General features: G+C 37.1%; 1 protein-coding gene across 6 annotated transcripts in view; it reads left to right on the forward strand.

Moving 5' to 3' along the window:
• The window catches only part of Mid1 (midline 1), a 353,950-nt gene that overhangs the window by 270,829 nt on the left and 63,076 nt on the right, over nucleotides 1-20,045 (forward strand). For all 6 annotated transcript variants that reach the window (XM_046424292.2, XM_046424289.2, XM_058572594.1 and 3 more), the window contains exon 3: nucleotides 14,139-14,234. In XM_046424292.2, coding sequence (XP_046280248.1) covers nucleotides 14,139-14,234 — 96 coding nt within the window. The remainder of the gene's footprint in view (nucleotides 1-14,138; nucleotides 14,235-20,045) is intronic.

The following is a 20,045-nucleotide window of genomic DNA, read 5'->3' on the forward strand; positions in this document are numbered from 1 at the left end:
GGGGGGCATTATTTTTTCATCATAAACAGATGAGTTTGGGTCCTCTGCTGGCTGGATGCCCTCTCCACCTTTCAACACCACTTAAAAACGTTTTTTTAAAAACAACATTTATAAGTAATTGAGAATACACTGGGGCAACCTCACTGAGACTCCCCCCCACCCCAAACACACATTCTGAACATCTGAGTTCCATCAGCGTTTTTATTAGAAAAAGAAATTCAGGTTTGCCAGTGGTGATAGAGGAAAAACCATGGGTGATCGAGGTACACATCCACTCCTGAACCTTCTACGTTCTAGGGCATTGGCTCCTATCCCCCCATGTTTCTCCCTCTACCTTAGCTAGCTTCCTCTTCCATTGTATTTCCTATTCCCCAATGGAGACTGAAGGATCGGGGGACAGGCCTGAGAACAAGGCTTGATGAGAAAGGCCAAGTAAATAATGGGATCACAAAGTATCCATGAGAAAGGGAAAAGAGCAGCAGAGGGATCACTTACCTGTGTCTTGACCCCCAGCTTCTCCTCTAATTTCCTTTTGTAAAGCTAAGAAAAATTTTAATCCCCTCTCACCCCCCACACGATGATGTCACAACACTGCAGGTAAGTGGTTCTCAAACTTTAACCCCAATCAGATCAGGATTCTAGGGAAGGCTTTTGTTTTTTTTATTTTTTAGTTATAAGTGGACACAATAACTTTAATTTTATTTTTATTGGTGCTGAGGATCAAACCTGGTGCCTCATACATGGTGGGCAAGCATTCTATCTCTGAGCCACAACCCCAGCCCCCTTGGGTGGGCTTTTTATAGCACAGATTGCTGGGCCCCACCTACAGAGTCGGAGTCTGTAGGTCTAGGGTGGGGCCCAACAATTTGTATTTCTCACCAACTCCCTGGGATTGCATCTACTGTCCAAGATACCTTTTAAGAAATCCTGGTCTTTCTCCAAGGCCCCGTGGGAAAGATGAGACTTTGTAATTGTTATAACTGGCAAGTCTCCTCCTTGTTCTCTGAATATTTTTTCTCTTTACTGGCTTAACAGCAAATGACTTTTTAAATAGGAACATGTATTCTGTGACTTTGACTCATTAACAAAACATTGTGTGTGTAAACTAAAATGTATTCCAAAGAAAGAGAGGTAGTTTGTTTTTGAAATACAATGACCCTTAAATTGTCTTTTGTATTGTATACACAAATGAACTTTACTGGGAAAGTGACTTAATAGTTTTTTTTTTTTTTTGTAAGGTAGTGTAAGTTAAATAATTAACTCTCCAGAAAAAAATTTCATGCAAGTGGCCATAAGTCAAAAAAATACTTTGTTATCACTTTGGTTTCAATCATTGCAAATATTTTACACTACCAAGTTTCTAGTTTTCAGGGCAGTGTTTCACCTGAGTTGACCTTTCAAAGTATTTGGGTAGGGCTATGAATCTATTCTTTTGTTATCAAATTTACAAAATTATTTTTCTCTAAATCTTCAATTTAATGTATAACAATATTGCTGAATTATAACGTCTGTAGTATATTCTGTTACACTTATGGTGAAATAATTATTGTTAATGACAACAGACCAAATTATATGATACAAATGGTTTTGCAAAGTATAGAAAGAAGTGATCATTCAGGAGTTATTCTTAGGCATTGGAAATACTTGAATGATTCTACAATGCATTCCTCTATGTTTTCAAGTAAAAAAGAGTCATCTAAAATTTTTAATAGCAACAATCTGTGTTTCCCTGCTGGACATTGTTTTAGTAAATTTTCTGGGATTTCCTATGATAAATTCATACTTATGTATGTCTATATATACTTTTATTTCTGTACTTGTTGTAAATATATAAGCTGCATGACAAACTATTATTTTTAGCCTAAGTAAATTCTAATGCAAAACTCATAAATTGAATGAATCAGTGATCTTTTGTTCATTCTACTACAGAACCTGTTTCTCCATTTTGAGCAATGGTTCTCAACCTTGGCTGTACATTACAATCTCTTGAGGAGCTTTTAAAAATCTCACTCCCTTTGGACACTCCACAGACTAGGTTATTCAGATTCTGTATAAGAAAGGGATGTAGACTATGTGCCATATTTTCACAGGTCCCCAGCTTATTGCTATGTACAGGTCAGGGAGGAAACTATGTATCTATTGGTCAGTCATTATCTTCCTTGCTTCCATAACTTCCACATTTCTTTAATTCCAACTCAGTGCAAACCATGTTGAATGGACAAAGTCAGCTTCAGTCTGACTAAAGTTTGTGGAAATGGTTGAGTGAAAGTAGTGAAGTCTAGGAACAAAGGATGCAATGAATTTTAAAAATTTGAGATTCAGACTTTCTAAACCCCAGGCAAAGGTCTGTCTATTAATATTTATTTTTTAATTGTAGCTGGACACAATATCTTTATTTTATTTATTTATTTTTTATTTCTATGTGGTGCTGAGGATTGAACCCAGGGCCTAGCAAAGGTCCAGCACTTTACAACTGAGCCACAACCCTAGCCCAAAGGTCTGTCTTTGAAGGTTATTTAGGGCTGAAAAACAAAGGCATGCTTTCTCTTCTTTGATTCTGCAGGATGTCCCGGATGGGGAGTTCTCTTACATAACATTGATTTTGTAAATTCTTAACAGACCAGACCCACTTTGAATGGAATGGAATTTTAATCTAGTTTTTGAGCCAAAGAGTTTAACTTCCATTGGCTCTAAATACGTTTTTTGCACCAGCCATGTGGGGATAAGAGTATTGTGAATATGGACCCTTTGGTGGGGGAATGACACAAATTCATGAGCAAAGCTGTCCATGTATTGAATTTTAATAATTATTTTTGTCAGATGGTCCCAAAAAGCTACTTTCCTCCAAGAACTAAAAATTTGGGAAGATAAAAAAAATGCTGTAGAAACAAAGTAAATCTTAGTTACCTATGGAGCATTATTAGATGAAAGATTTTGACTGTTTTAGCTTGAAATACACTTGGTATATTCAATTCAATAGATAAAAAGTCCCTGTCAGTTCTGAAGTTCTGGCTTAGAGAAAAATTTGTTCTTCCCCAATATCTGCAAAACAAAAAATGTGTGCTCATCTATCCAGGGATAAGCATCCACTATGAGACTAATTTGCCATTCATGTCTGGTAAAAATGTTTGAAGGTATCAGTTAAAACCCTGTTTAAGTAGAAAGGCCAGAACATGTTCATTAATGAGTATCTGGCAATGTCATCATCTACTTACAATGGAAGAAAGGGGATAAGATCAACATTATTCCAACCCTGAGTGATGGAGGAAGTAAAGCTTGAAGTGACATATATAAACAACATGTATGACATCCATCAATATCAGGGGATTTTATAGACATTAATTATCCTGCATGCTAAGGCCCTCTGAAAGGGGTATTTCATGGTTAAGAAAAAAAGAGACTGAGGGAAATGGAATTGATAGAGACAGCAATTGATGAGTAATTCCACATTTAATGTGGAATAATTCCACATTTAGTGTGCATGCACAACCCAGCACTATATACTTATTCACAGAAAGGAAAGAATGAACTAATCCTGTGTCATGTGTGCCTTACTCACTTTGGACCATGTTCTTGCTGTAGTAACCTTCGTCCCATTTAAGATCAACATTTTTTTACTCTTCTTTTGTCTGAATCTTTTGCTTCTCTGAACAAAAGACACATAAAACAGGAATTTCTTCAGTAATTGGGCTTTACCCATGATTTAAAGTGACTTTTGTCCGATAAGAGGTTAAAAATCATTTTGGTGATGAAACAAAAAGAGAGGAAAAGATTCTTCTCTTTTAGATGTTAAATACCTGAAGGATTAGAATTTGAGGCATACTCCTAACCTCCTATAGTAGGGATTGAAAATGTAAAGTGAATTGAATTATGTTGACACTTTTAAATGGTTTGGGTAAACAGAGGAAATGTTATGCATTATTAATAAAAGGTACTTGGATTCTTAAGAAAGACAGAAGTTTGTTTGTTTTTAAAATATGGAGAGCAATTTTCAGTAAATGGCTGGATAGCAAATATTTTGACTTGCTTGATGCAAATATTTCATCAGTATAGCACAAAAGTACCAAAAGACAATGTGTGACAGAAAAGGAATGACTGTTCATGTGAAACTTTATGGATACAGAACTATAATTTTTTTAAATATTTTTCATATGTCACAAAATTTTTTTCATTAAAAAAAACTAGTTAAAGATGTAAGTAAAAATCATTCTCGGGCTGGGGTTATGGCTCAGCAGTAGAGCACCTCACCTAGCACATGCGAGGCCCTACTTTCAATCCTCAGCACATAAAAATGAATGAATAAAATAAAGGCATTGTGTCCATACAACTAAAAAATAAATATAAAAAATCATTCTTAGCTGGCAAGCCATACAAAAACAGGCAGTAGATATGATATGGCCTCTGGACTATAGTTTGCCAATCTCTGGTTTAAGAGATTAAATATATTGCCAATTTGAAAGCTTTTCACTTAAGCAAAAGTAATATTTTCTTCACCATATTAATTCTTTTTGTTTTTGGTATCAGGGATTGAACTTGGGGGCACTCAACAACTGAGCCACATCCCCAGCCCTATTTTGTATTTTATTTAGAGACAGGGTCTCACTGAGTTGCTTAGGGCCTTGCTGTTGCCAAGGCTGGCTTTGAACTCATGATTCTCCTGCCTCAGCCTCCTGAGCCATATTAATTCTTAACTGATGTTGCCTCTTTTGATATGCCATAGAAGCCCAGAGTGTAGTATTGAGAAGAACACAGAAGTTGAGTAGAGGCTAATGAACAGAGGGAGTATCAGGAGAGCTGCCAAATTGGACTGCCCATGGCTCTTACACCTATGTTGTGACCTTATAAAATGCTTCTTATATGTTCCACTAATAAAAAATTATAGTCATATTCTTGGAAACATTTCTCTCAAGGCACAAATTTTGCAGCTAGGACCATTATTTTTAAATCAGAAAATTTTGAAAATTCATAGGAGTACAGCTTCATTCGAACTTTGAGAACATTCATTGAGAACTTCATTTAGTTCTCAAAACTGACAAGTGTATTTACTGATTAATCACTTATCACTCTAATAATAAAAGGTAGAAATGGGACTAGGGGTGAGGAATGAACAAAAAAGGTCATTCACATCTCTAATACCTGGAAATAACCAGTCATCATCAACTATGCAACTATATATATTTACCTTCATTAAAATCCAAAACCTCTTCTAGACCATAAACAGTATTTAAAGTTTGTTCTCTGTATATTATTGACTACCAGGTTAGAAAAATAAGCATTGGACCCCTGATGATTGAATTTATAAATATATGAAGCAGATTCTGCAGTGTTAATATAGAAATTTCAAATAAAACCTGACAAGGTAAATACAGTATCACATATCAAAATGACTTAAATTGTAGTCCATGGAACATTAGACTTAAATTTGTATGCAGATTGTGTTTTATTAGGTTTTTGAACTTCCCAGGGCAGCCTGTCTTGCCAGGGTATTTGGAAATGGTAACTATCATAACCAATGAAAAAGGGCATTAAAAAATTAAAACAATATAAATCACATGTATTTGCAGTCTGCCATGAGTTGAACCTGAAGATAGCCTCAGACTCCAGCAATGTAATTAAAACATCTTAAGAGTTTAGTTACATATAAAGAATTTATGCTTTTATGCAGGTGGCATGTGTTAATTCAAGTGTGTTTTCATATTAAGGATTGTGATTAAAGTTCCTTAGAAGAAAATATACTGGTTGTGGCACCCGACGTGTCTATATCCTGATGGTGCTAGAGTGGTGGTGTTGGGTGTCAGAGCTAGGAACACAGTTCCTGAATGTCGTTCTGAATATTATGGAGTGAAACAAGCCAGATCTGTGTTTGCCTTGAAAGGTATCCAGCCCTAATATTATACTTTAAAGACATTCTGAAGTACTGGCTTCGGAATAAGGGCAAACATTCTTTAAGGCCTGGGCAAACCCAAAAGGAATTACTGAAATCTCCTATTTCAGGCATACATTTTAATAGTCGTATTCAGTGTCAAGTCATTAATTCCCAGCAACATGACTCTTAGGTACAGGTCTCAAAAGGCTAAAATTAGGGGCATTTGTCTGCTTACTTTGCTATTTGATTGGGTATCACTGTATATAGAAGTACAAAGATCATATGTTAAGTTGGATTTACTCTTCTCTGCTTGTGTCCTTATCCATGCTGCCTACAGGCCCATATTGAGATTGATATAAAATCAGCTGTCCTATCATGGGTTGTTTAATTATGAAGTCAAATAAACCTCACCAAAAAATACAGAATGAAAAAGAGGTTGATTAGAGTGCCATGAGAATGCATTGGAAATGCATGCATTAAAAACAAAAATGATAGGAAAATTAATCATTCCTTTTTGCATAAAGTAGGTAGGGGAGCCTCATTCTTTAAGCAACATGTTTTACAATTTCATCTTTCACAACTTTGTGCTATAACCAGTCTTTTGGTTCATATTAAAAAACTCAAACTGCCCACTTACATTGTTACCTTCAAAGAACCATATGGACACTTCAGTGGTGATGGTGAGAGGGTAGTATTGAATTCCATTAAATAGTAGCACACTTACTAAACCTTATTGTGTGTGTCAGCTTGTTGTTGCTTTAATGAAATACTGGAGACGGCTAACTTTATGAAGAGCAAAAGTTTATTTAGTTCATAGTCCTGGGGGTTCAAGGGTATGGAGCCTGCATTGGCTTAGTTCTGGTAAGGACCTCATTGCAAATGGAAGATGGCAATGGTAGAGTGCATGTTGGAGGAGGAAGCCAGAACATCTTAAGCCAGGAAGGGTGGCGGGAGGGAGAGTGTGCACACTGGTGGGGTCACACTCAGGCTCCTTAGCACATGGAAGCTGGAAAGAGCAAACATACCCCAGTTACCCAATGACCTCTTACTAGACCCTCCCACTTCTCAATAGTGCCATTCTGGGACCACCCTTTTTTTGTGTGTGGTGCTGGGGATTGAAGCCAGGGCCTTGTACATTCAAGGCAAGCACTCTACCAACTGAGCTATATCCCTAGCCCTGGGACCAGTCTTTTAATCACAGTGAACACTTGAGGGACATTTGAACCACACCCACACCATAGCACTTACTTTATCAACAATGACTGCTGGCACATCCTTTCCCCTCACAGAATGATAACACTGGCAAAAATCACTGGGGGAAGAGGTATTGAATTACACCATTGTTACCACATCTTTTTCTCTCACAGAATGATAGCACTGTGACAAAAATCACCTTGGAAAGGATTAATGAATTAAGGATGGGAGCATCTTTGCTTTTGTGTTAAATAGGATTTGAATAGGTATGTTGGTGATAATGGAAATTGCTAGACTATCTCTATTTATATAAAACTGTATTTATAAAAATCTGTTCAATGGTATTGCATTTGTCTTCCCCAGATATCTTTTGATATAAATGGAGTTACATAACATTCCTTGAGAATGCTTCTAAACTGCCAAGGCCCTCCCTCTTGGGTTCAGACTCAACTTTACCAATGCAAAAGCTCTAAAGAGTAGTAAGCATTATTTTAGCAATCTATAGTAGTTGTTAAATTAATTAACTCATGAGTTGATTTACTTCATTGGATTTCAGAAAGTTTGTCCAATGAGTATGCAGTTGTAAGTATGCTAAGTATTCCCACATGAGTATTTAAAGGTAGGTAGTATAAAAGGAATAAAATGATATGGGTATAGCATTATGCTTTCTCTTTGATAGTAGAATTATTTTCTGTTATGCAGATGTTTCCAGGCAGGTCAAAGAGCATGTGCCCATGCTCAGGCCTAGGAACAAGCCTGGCTCCACAGACCAGCTGGCTCAGGATGGTAGGAGAGTAGCATAGGAGCAAGACAGAGCATTAAAGGAAAAGAAATTACCCATTGGATTAGGTGATGAGGAGGACTTCACAGATGAGATGATATCATATGGCGATGTTAGTATTCATTGAAATTTAGGACTTTTAAAAATATGTATTCATGGGTCTCAAATAGGAGCCAGCCGTCTCAGTGGAAATTCTGACAGTAATCATAACATCATGAGAATATTGAGCAAATTGGATTCAGTGTCTTGGGGAAATGTAATGGGAGGATATATTCTTGTAACCATCTGCTATTAAATTGGAAAATCTATTGAAGAAACATTTATGAAATATTGGGGCATACTTTTAGTTTGGTGATTTTGCCAGCTTTTTGTCACTGTGACAAAATACCTAAGAAAAATCAACTTTCTTGGAGGAGAAAAGTTTTATTTTGGCTCATGGTTTCAAAGGTTTCAGTCCGTTGTCTCTTGGCCCCATTGCTGTGGGCTTGTGGTAAGGGAGAACAGCATGGTGGGAAATGCTTAGTGGAGCAAAGCTCCTCACATCATGGCTGGCAAAAAAATAGGGGATGTGGACAAAGAAAAGTATTCAAAGGCATGTCTCCAATGACCCACTACCTCAACAAGGCCCCACCTCTTGCAGTTTTCATCACCTCCCAATACCACCACCAGCTGGGGGTCAAGCCTTTAACACATGAGCCTTTGGGGGACTTTCTAGATCTGAACTATAACAGTGATGGTGTGAGTATTCAAATTTAGCTTTTGTCAGTATAACTTTAAAACTTGAAAAACAAGTTTTTTATTCCATTTAAAAAGCACTGACAGAACACACCACATGCCAGGAACTCTTCTAAGGGCTCACATGGGTTTTAATCTCTAATCACCTTGGCCCCATGAGGAAACTGAGGCACAGATAGGTTAAGAACTTGTTGAGAGACTTAGAGCTAGTATTGGAACCCAAGCAGACTGGTCACAGACTTTGTGTGCTTAAGCATTATGTTCCTCAGATTAATGTATCTATATGTCATAATGCTGTGTAATTTTCTTGAAATTTTTGTGAATTTGGCAAGCTAATATTTCCAGATATAAGTAAAATATCTCTTAGTGTATTGCATAGAAAAAGCCTTTCTGAGGCCCATGGAGTGGCATCTAGGTTAGACTTACACAGAAGGTTAGGAACAAAGGTTAGTATTTGACAGGAGTAGGTGTGTACATACCAGAGTCCAGAGAATGTCAGCATTTTGGTTTTTATCTTCTAGCCCAAAGTTGGGCCAACAATAGTCATGGGCCAAATCTTTGCTATCCTTTTTTGTAAATAATATTTTATTAGAACACAACCCTGCCCACTCATTTACATATTATCTATGGTTTCTTTTATTCTAAAACAGCAACAGAATTGAGTCATTGTGGCAGAGAGCTTATAGCTAGTAAAGCCAAAAATATTTTCTATATTACTCTACATAAAAAGCTTGCAGGTCCCAGATCTAGACTCTAATGTTGCATTGTCCAATATGGTGACCATTGACTGTATGTAGCTGCTGAGTGCTTGAAATGTGAGTGGTGTAGATTGAGATGGGTTATAAATATAACATATCAGACTCCAAGACTTGGTAAAAAGAAAGGAAAAGAATGGAAACTTCTCATCAACTTTTGAATATTGATTAAATGTTGAAATGATAATATTAAAATTAGTTTTGCTTATTTCTACTTTTAAAAAATGTGATTATTAGAAAATTTTAAATTTGACTCACATTAGATATCTGTTGACAGTACTGATCTAAAGTCTGGAATTTGGAGGATACGTGGCATCTAGAAAAAGTCAGAGAGAGAGAGGAAATTTGCAAATATCTTTCTGTATCACCAAGATATTTTGGGGAGTGGCAGGTACTGAGGATTAACCCAGGGGTACTTTACCCCTGAGCCACATCCTCAGATCATTTTATTTTTTATTTGGGACAGATCTTACAAAGTTGCTTGGGGGCTCACTAAGTTGCCCAGGCTGACCTCCAACTTGGCAATCCTCCTGCCTCAGCCTCTCAAGTTCCTGGGACTACAGCCATGTGCCACCACAGCTAGCTGCACCAAGAGTTGTTTTCAATGTAACAGTTCCTCATAGGGAGGAATATTTGAAAAGAGCATATTAGGTTGTCTGTGGAAATGGTCTCAAGGGAGTTCTCCTAGAATCCTACTCTGAGAATTTGACTTGGGAGGTGATCCAGAAAGCACCTGGAAGGGGAAGAAATATGGGAGGGAAGGAAGAGGAAAGAGGTTGTGTTAAGGTGGAACCCATGTCCCCTCCCAGTGAGGCCCTGGATGAGATTTTATGGACCAAGACTCAGAGTGGTTCCACCCAGAAGGTGAGGAAGCTGTGCTGTTCATCCCTCAATTCTAGTAGTTTCTGATGGAGGGCTGCTTTGGGGGCATTGGCCTCCCCTGACTCTCCCCAGTACTGCAGCCTTTCCTGCCTGGGGCCAGACACAGCCCTAGTACAGAAAGGCCCAGGTGCTTGTAGAAAACTCCATCAGCAAGCTTGGGAGTCATGTCTGCCAGAGATAAAGGAGTGGGCCCTTCTGGTGTCTGGTACCCAGATTAGACTGTTTTATCCTCAAATTCATAATTTTAGCAAACACGTGTACTTTCCTGGTGTATCTGTTTTTCTTGTGATCTTAAAAATAGCATACATAGGTAGATTGATCATGATCTGCTCGATATGGATGGGAAAACTGAACCCAAGACATGTCTAATCATTTATCCAAGAGAATCCAGCTAGGGTGGTAACTCAAGTCTCTTTGCTTTCATATGTGATCACTCATGCCTCACTTTTTGGGTTTCTAAAAAACTTGGCTTGATAAGGAGACATAAATATATTGAAGTTTTTAATGTGACAACAGGAAACTTAAGTTTTTGTACTGTGGAAGGTTTTAGACTTCCATAGTGAAGTTGATAGTTATGTCTACCTAGTCTTAAGACTCTTATGCCAAAAAAATGTTCTCTCTCTTTGGCATAAAGCACAATCAAAACCAAAAGGTTATCGAACCTACTGACCACCATACAGGATGTTAACGAATAGAGTTAACCTCCAAAAATGTTCCAGAGAAGTCTCTATAGTGGAAGTGGACACATGGCTGAGTGAAAAGTAGATTTTCTTCCTTTCCCACTACCCACGTTCTCTTCAAAGATGTTGTCAGCACCTTTGGTACTACTTGGAAACAAGTCTCTCTCTCAGCATAATTTCCCTTTATTATACTTCTAACTGACTCGATAATTCTTTGCGGACTTCAGTAACACTTGTACTATTTAAATTTGAATAACTCCAACGGATCTGGATAGGTCAAAGTGTTTAAATCACAGGCTTTAGTCTATGTATTAGTTGATTAAAAACAGATTTTATACATGATGTATACTTAATAAAGGGAGGGGGTGCAAGCAGATGTTTGTAAAATCTTAATGTGTTGGACTGCATTTATTTGGCTCTCTGACTAGCTTTAGAAAAGTCATACCTATGACAATTGAACTGTAAACAGTTAGATGATGTATTTCCCTAGAAATTTCCTGCTATGAAGGGTCAGCCAACAAGAAAAGTAAAAGGATTCCCTAAGATTAACACACAAAAAGAAACTGACTAATATACCTTATAATAGTCACATCTAAATCAAGGACAGTAAATAATGCAATACCTCAGAATTATTTTCTGGTCTTTGACCATAAAGTGAAGACCAGTTGGAGTTCATTTAATCCAAGCAGTAGAAAAACTTAAGGCTTTTGGTGGTGGGGTAGCGGGAAGGGTACCCCACCACCAAAAGCCTCAGAGCTTGGAAAGCAAAAAAATTTTTGATGCAAACATTACTTAAATCACTCTTTGACTTTCTGGCCTCTCTTTGTATCCCATCCTCTACATGGGGTTTTCTCTTTCAAAATAGTTATATTTGAGATGTTTTTGGTGTTTCCAATACAAAATTGATGGTTTCTTGTTGGTATTCCAGTCTGGATAAAATAGGCACAAATCTCACCCTGCATTCTGAATGCATGAGAATTATAGGCAAAATATTTTAAAGTGTATTTGGAAGAATTCATAACCAACCTTAAATGTAAGTAGAAAATATCCAGGAACCAGAAATGAAAGAAACTGTAGAATGGTGAGGGGGGAACTGAAGTTAGGCTGCTCTCAAGAAGTAGAGATGAGATGGGGCAATGGGGACTTCAGAGAACACATGGGGCAGTGTACTCTGCCTGTGGTAGAAGCCCCATACAACTGGAAGTAAAGACCCCCCCCCAACACACACCAGGCTCAAAGGACCCCTCACACCTCTGGAATTGAAGCCAGACATGGAATTCTCTCAGAAGGAAATAGAGGCACTGAGCCAAACCAGGATCTGAGCTTCCTTGGCAAACTGGTGTCCTGAGGGGAGCACCCTCTTTGTGGGGAAAAAAACCTTACGTCCTAACCTCAGAGTGTGCACTTCACTTTACTGGATATCTCAATCCTCAAATCACAGTATGGGGAGGAAAGTTAACATCAGATGAACTGTCAGACAAAACTTACAAGACACAAGATAAAATCAGATCCTTTGGAAACATGAAGCAAACACAGGAAAATGTGCAATTGCCCTTTCTCAAATGAGCTTAAGAATAAGTTATGTTTAGTTTTCTTGAAATTATGAAGAAGGAAATTGCATCTTTGGAAAAGGAGCAGAAAACAGTTCAACAAAGGGAGATGTGATAAGAACCTAGTTGAAATGAAAATACAGCCATTGGAATTAAAGAAAAATCCTAGACAATAAAATGTCAGATTAATAAATTTAATTTATTATAACCAGAGATTTCTGCTTTTGACTTCATTTTAAGCACTAGGTAAAAGTGATTGTTTTCTCCAATACACCTTTCTAAGTAAAAAGTTTTGGAAAGTAGGACAAGCTAAAAGTTCCATAAATTCTTCAGCCTGATGCAGAGGTTATCACCTTTATGAAAATCTTAGTTTTCAAACTCTCTGCACTCTTTACAAATCTTGTTTTGGGGGGTGTGTGTGCTAGGGATAGAACACAGGTCTTGTGCAAGCACTCCACCACTAAGTACACCCTCAGCATCCAAATCATCTTTCCCAGATGGCATTAAAAATCTGAGATCTATTAGCTTTTCCACAAAATTTCCCTTTGTTGCATATCTCCACTGTATTTGTAGAACTACTTATATGTTAAAGCATATATTTTCACTATACTTATACTTCCCTTATATGATATTGATCTATTTCCATATGCTCACTTCCATCTGCATTTAATCTCTCCAAGAAATGACGATTTGGGTCCAACAAAAAGTCTCTACACATCCTTCCACCCTCAGACAAAAGACTTTGCCCCCCTGGGAAACCTTTAAGTAGCCATGGATTCTCTCCCTTCCCTTATTTCCAACATCTCTCTCCCAATTGCACAGCCATCTCCTTGTGAATAGGGAGTAGATGCTTTTATTTTTGCTTCTCCAGTAATTCTCTGAGTCTGACATATATTAGAAGCTTAATAAGTACTTGTTGTGTGAATGGATAAGTAAATGAATGAATGTTATAAATGAAGAACTCATGGAATGAGAAGGAATTTAAATGAGTCTTACCCAGAACAGAGGGTTATTGTGGTTGAAAATATGATTAAATATTCATTCCAGGGAACTTTAAAAATCTGATGCTCTAAAGGAATAAGGAATGATTCTATAATCTTAAACAGGACAGTGATATAAATAGAGTGTTCAAGGAAATTTTCTTTGGCATTGATAGACAAAGAATAGAAGCATGTACAATAAAATGTAGTATGAGTAAATGTGTGAGACAAGAACGTCTTATAAATGCCTGTAAATGGGCATATTGTCAGGAATAGCTGATCAAGTTAACTTCCTTTCAAGAGATTTACCTCCGCCTGACCACAAAATGGTAAATCCTAAAAATTCAGAAGTAGGTGATTTGATGTGGGAATATGTTCTTTATATTATTGCCATTTCAGATTCAGGTAAAGGGATAAAAATCCAATTATTTCCTTTTCCCTAGTTCACCACCTAGCAGTAACCCATAACTAATTATTTGGTTAAATATCAGAGTTCGTACAAGAAGTAGAAACAAAAAGATGAAGTTTGAGTACTTTTACAAAGTTATTTGAAATGCAACTTTTGAAAATGCAGTTTGAATCTATAAATACTTGAAGCTGCATCCATTTCACTGGTTTCTGAAAAATGTATCAGTTTTTCTGAGTATGAGTAGTTTTGTATATATTAAAATATGAAAGTATGCAGAATAACATTTTTCCTCTCTTTTTTGAACAGCAAAACTTAGAGAGTAACCTCACCAATCTTATTAAGAGGAACACGGAACTGGAGACCCTTTTGGCTAAACTCATCCAAACCTGTCAACATGTCGAAGTAAGTGTCTATCTCTGTGTGGCATATTCCTTGTGAAAACTTCTAGGTCAGCGTTTTTATATCCACATGCTTTCAAATTTCAAAGTCATCTTTGTTCAAATTGATTCTTCTGAAGAAGCCAAATATATAAGATGGATGAAATTAGAAAGAACTAGAACCTCAGCGAATCTCTTCCCATCCAGGACTGTTTCCCCTCTTTTTATAGCTCTCCTTGATCCAGCATTGCATAGCATTCCTAAGTACAGATTTTAATCACTTCTACAAAGAACAGTCAAAGAAATCACTATTTATAAGGTATTCTGTTAGTTTACTAGGGCTCCTGTAACAAATTACCACAAGCTTGGACAGCATAAAACAATAGAAATTTATTCTTTTACAGTTCTGGATGCCAGAAGTCCAAAATTCAAGGCCCTCCTTCTGTCTGAAGTCTGAGGGAGGATCCCTCCTGTCTCTTCCCACCTTTTGGTGGACTTCCTTGGTTTGCAGCTGCAGCATTGAATCTATGCTTTTGTTGTCACATGACATTTTCCCTATATGTCTCTGTGTCCAAATTTCCTTCTTCCTGTAATGACTCCAGTAATTGAATTCAAGCCCACCTTACTTCATTATGATTTCACTGTAACTTGATTACATCTGCAAAGACCCCATTTCCCAAAAAGGCCCAATTCATAGGTACCATTGAACATATTTTGGGAGGCACAATTTAGCCAACTACACATATATATTAAATGCTTCTTATTTGCAACATGTTTCCATACATCAACCACAATTGCACCAATAACAACCTGCAATGATACTGTACCTCATATGGGAAAAATGGATGCTAGTTGCTTATGGCAATTTTAGAGGCCTTTTCCAACTTCTCTGACCCTGGCTTTCCCACTACCCACACCCCACACACTGAAATGAAACAATTGCTTATTCACCCTGCCTTCAAGCCTTCTGGCCTTTAGCCCAACAGATCCCTCTGCCTGGTAGCTTCACCCGTACCCCATGCCTCGTTGTCTGAATCATTCCTATCTGTCCTCCAAGTTCTGACTTGAGGAATACTTTAATTGTGAATATTTCTATGGTTCTCTGAACCAGACTCATCCCTCCTTTCTCTGAATCTCATAACATTTTATCAATAATCTTGTAGTTTTAATCACCATTTCATGTATTGCTTCCATTTTTCCAATTAGAATATAAGTTATTTGAAAACAGGAAACAAATGCAGTTTATCTTCAAATCCCAGATTCTTGCATAGTAATTTTTATACAGTTAAAGCTCAGGAGCCCATAAATATGTATGATTTCAATGTTTTTATGTATCAGTTAAAATAAATTTTTAAAAAAGCTCAGGGAAAGGGCTGGGATTGTGGCTCAGTGGTAGAGCACTTGCCTCGCATATGTGAGGCACTGGAGTCAATACTCAGTACCCACATCAAAATAAATAAAGGCATTGTGTTCATTTACAACTAAAAATTAAGAAAAAAAGCTCAGGAAATTTGTTTTGTACAAATATGCACAATGACTGCAAATAGCCAATTTGAACACTAATAACAATTAAAGTACAGTGTGGTAGAAGGTGAGGCCCTGAGCTAGTAGATTATTGCATTTTTTAAGATGCATGCTTTTTCACAAACCAGTTTGTCTGAAATTAGATTACAACTTCAAAAAGTTAATAATGGGGCAAGTTAAATGGTTGGCATTTTTTTCTTTCCTACTAACACAAAATATGAGTGAGATATTTTCCAGCATTCTAGATTGGATAAATATGATATGTGGAGGGGGAATTAAAAGAGAGGAACACAACTTAGCTGAAGGTTTAGTGGGGAGTGAGACTTTAGTAGATTTCACACAAGCTGTTTTAAGAAATACTTCAGCATTGGGGGTAAGCTTATTTGTACAACACAATGGTGTTTAGCAGTGATACATTCTTCAGCATGGTAAAAATCAGTAAATGCTGCTTTCAGGTACTTTCAGCTTAAAAGCATATCTACTATGCAAACACTGGTGCTTTGAGGGAAGGTTTCAAATACTTAGGTTCATAAAGTTTGTACTTTTACTTACAAGTGCTCTCATTTGATTGAAAGTTTAAAATTGGTTACTGAGAAACATGTGAGCTGGAACTCCTAATTTGTTATGCTTTTCTGTGATAATATCTAAGGGGTAGGAATTAGATGTGTCCTCCTCCCCTATCTGAGCCATTCAATCTATGCTGATGAGCAGGCTGTGATGGGTGGGGGATGGAAAGACATATACAATGAAAAGGGAGGAGCAATAAGAGCAAAATGGTGGTGAGAGACTAGATTAGAGCTGGTCAAATAGCTCAGTGGTTCACGTCATAGAGCCCCTTGACTTAAAGAACTATGTGAGCTTGAAGGTAGAGGCAATCTTTTTATTATGTTGGATGAAGTAGGAAGTGTGAAGGCAGCAGCAACAGAGACAGCATGTTGTGCCAGACCTTTCTATTCTTCTGCTTCAGTAGGATTTACTTGTGTCAGTAATCTCCCCTGGGAACACATTGAGTCTTATTGATAAAACAACATTGGAAGTAGTAGTGAACAAGCATAATGTTTTCATTATGGCAGGGTAAAGTAAATATGTAGCACACAAATAAATGGATGAACAAAATAGAATGATTCGTGTGCTATATTTTATTTTTATGATGCAATGTCATTTGATATTTAGAATAGTAAGAAAGAATAATTTTTCATTGGTTAAAAAATACCTGTGCTTTATGGTAAATCTTATAAATGCTTTATGGATAGGGTGATTATTTCATTCAATTTCTGCTAGTTACTTCTTAAAGGCATTAGTGTCTGGTTTCTATTATGACTGGTAGTGATTTCAGAACAAATGCCTTGTTCCTAATGCAATATTAATATGACTTGAATTTACAAAATGCAATTCATCCTAACATGATGTCAAGTTACATTCTATCATGTTCAGTAATTTCAGATGAGAGATAAACTCAAGAAATTGACAAGCAGACTATTTTTATTTCAAGATATCAGATATTATTTTAGTTGAGATATGGGCTTTTAAAATGAAGCTATTACTGAGTCAATTGTTGCAGTTTTGCAAATAGACACATATATGTCATCAGAAGTTATTCTAGATAAGGAGTAAAGAATATTTGTAGCTTTCTCTGTTGCTTTGTATAAATCTTTTGGAATGGAAAAAAATGTTTACAGGTGAGTAAATTCGGAATTCAGGACATTTACTCTAGACAAAAATTAAATTATTTATGAGTAGAAAAATAATGATAGTGGAAGTACCTAGTTTTACATTTATTCCCTATCAGTTCTCATATAATAATTGAATGAGTACATACCAGATTTATTTATCTCATTAATGAAGGAACCAGTATGGTGTTAAAGATGGTTCAAAAGAGGATACCCAGAAACTGATCCATATATACATGGGGGTGGGGGTGGGCAGGGAGCAGTAGGGGAAAAAGAATGCGAGAATGACAGAGCCAAATTAGCCACAACACTGATCAGTGACCCATAGGACAACATGGCAAAAACATTTGGGTAAAGTAAGTTGCATGACACCAGTTTTCTCTAAGTTCATATCTACCTTTGTGGAGTCTAAGCCATGATCAATATCAAATACAAAGCCCGACTGTGTTCCATTCCAGTTTGGAGAGTCAGGTAATCCGGACTGAGCCTGGCTTCATGGAGTATTACTAGTATGACATTGGAAGGCACACTGTCTTCTCTTTGTCTTATTTCCATGTTTTGATTAATTTTGCTTAAGATGACCTTCTATTGTGGAGACTGTTGGTCTTTGGACTCTGCTGTATGTTGCACCATGCTAGTTGCAGAGAACCCTGTTCACAGGGAGCTATCTTCACTAACACAAAAGATTACTTACAATATAATAAAAAGTAAAACTGTAATTGCCATGAGTGAGGTGTGAGTAATATACAATTACTTCCAGCTAGGGGTGGGAGAGGGCACATGTGATCTTAGCCTTCCTTCAAGGGAAGGCACCATTTGGATTTACCAAGAGAGAGAGGAACAACACTGCTTGCAGTGTTGGAACAGGAAACAAGGACTGAATGAATATAGAGCAAATGGTTTTATCTGGAGAAATGGAAAATGTGTAGGAAGGAAGAATAGGTAGGAACCAGTTTTGAAGGGATGGGAGCTGGAATGCCTTTCATAATTGCATTTGAGTTTGAACTTTGCCCTTGAAGGTTCACAAATGTTGAAGGAACACAGACCTCTGTAAGTTTCATACTTACAATTGAAATCCCTAATTCTTTTGAGGAAATAATAATTTCAGTTAGTGTGAAAATAATATGTATGTCTTTGTGCAAGACAATCACCCATGCAAGGGAAAACTTCACAGCACTAGGAAACTCTAAAAAGTTAGTGGAATTTGTTAGGCACCAGCATGCTATTCTTTTAAATCACTGAAGTGGAAAAGAATTTCCTGATTCACATCCGAGGTTCCTAGACTGTACTTCTTCCTTTTCCTCTTCCTGAAGGTGTCCTTGTATTTGGGTCTGAGCATTTCTCAAGAAAATAATTCCCATGCCAGCTGGAGCCAAAAAAACTCCCAGCACAGGGGCAACTCCTAATTGTTGTAAATTAAATCAATGAATTCCTTCCCATGGACTCAGGGAGGAAATGCCACATCCTTATAAGTCTACCCCTCCTCCTGGGCTTACACCTTTGGTTTTCTTTAAAATGGAGGAGTTTGAAGGCCTTCCCCCTGACCCTCATTGTTTTCATAGCTTGTTTTATAAATGAGGATAAGCAACCAAAATGGCTTTTTGATTGTGTAATTGCCAAGTCTTATTCAAACTAGAGAACAGAGGATATGAAGGCCAAGACATTTTGTGACTGAGGAGGCAGAGGCTTTGAAAGAGGAACTTTGGTTTACCCAAGAAATGTTTGTGTAACTTCATGGCTGGGATTCTAAAAACAAATGAGTTTTTAGCTGCTTTGTTTTTTTGTTTTTGTTTTTGTTTTTTTCCTGTAGGAGAGAAAGATAGTAGAAAGTTCCCTCAGGTGAGTTTGGAGTTAAGGTTATATGGAATGTTAGGACAAGCTATGCAAAACGATCAAAATTTGGATCAGCTGCAGAATTTACCTTTTTAGGTCACATATGGACTATCTCTTCATCATCCCATTCTTCTTTACCATTTTCTTAGAAAAATCAGAAGACTAGTTTATTAGCATCACTAGTGTTCATCAGATTCTCTTGTAGCAAATACAACATCTTGACACACAGTAGATGTACCTTTTGGGAATTATAGGTGACCGTGACTATAAATCCAGTGAAATAGTGGTAGAGAACTACTGGGAAAGGGTGAATAACTGTCATAGCTGTTTAGGGAAGATAGAGGCCCAGCAGGGTATGTGGTCCTTGCCAAGTCATCCTAGAAGAGCATGCTCTAATTCAGAATCCTGTCAAAATGCTGGCCTTGGCCCCTCTGGGTTATCTTTGTTTTTAATCACTTTTTGAAAACTTTCTGTCACTGTTTTCCTAACTAAAATTTTAAACATTTTTAATTTTTTTAATGAGAGGTTTTGCTCTCTTATTGACTTTTTTTCTGAGTTTTTCTAGTGCTGCTGGTGTGTGGAGCAACAAACTTCCTTGTGGGTGAATTAAGTGCCTTTTCGTTAGGTTTCTGCTCTATAAATTGAGAGGTTTGAGGGGTATGGGTTATCTTGGGTGATGTGTAGCTTATAAAAAATTGTTTAAAATATCTTGGTGAAACATATGAGGGTCTGTGGAAGACTTTCAAAGTCATTGACCAAGATCTGAAAGCATTTATTTGTAAATTTTGAAATAGTGAAAAATGACTGAA

This window comes from Marmota monax, unplaced genomic scaffold (assembly GCF_021218885.2).
Source record: "Marmota monax isolate L192 unplaced genomic scaffold, Marmota_monax_Labrador192_F-V1.1 WCK01_AAM20220418_F8-fsc00089, whole genome shotgun sequence".
NCBI classification, from domain to species: Eukaryota; Metazoa; Chordata; class Mammalia; order Rodentia; family Sciuridae; genus Marmota; species Marmota monax.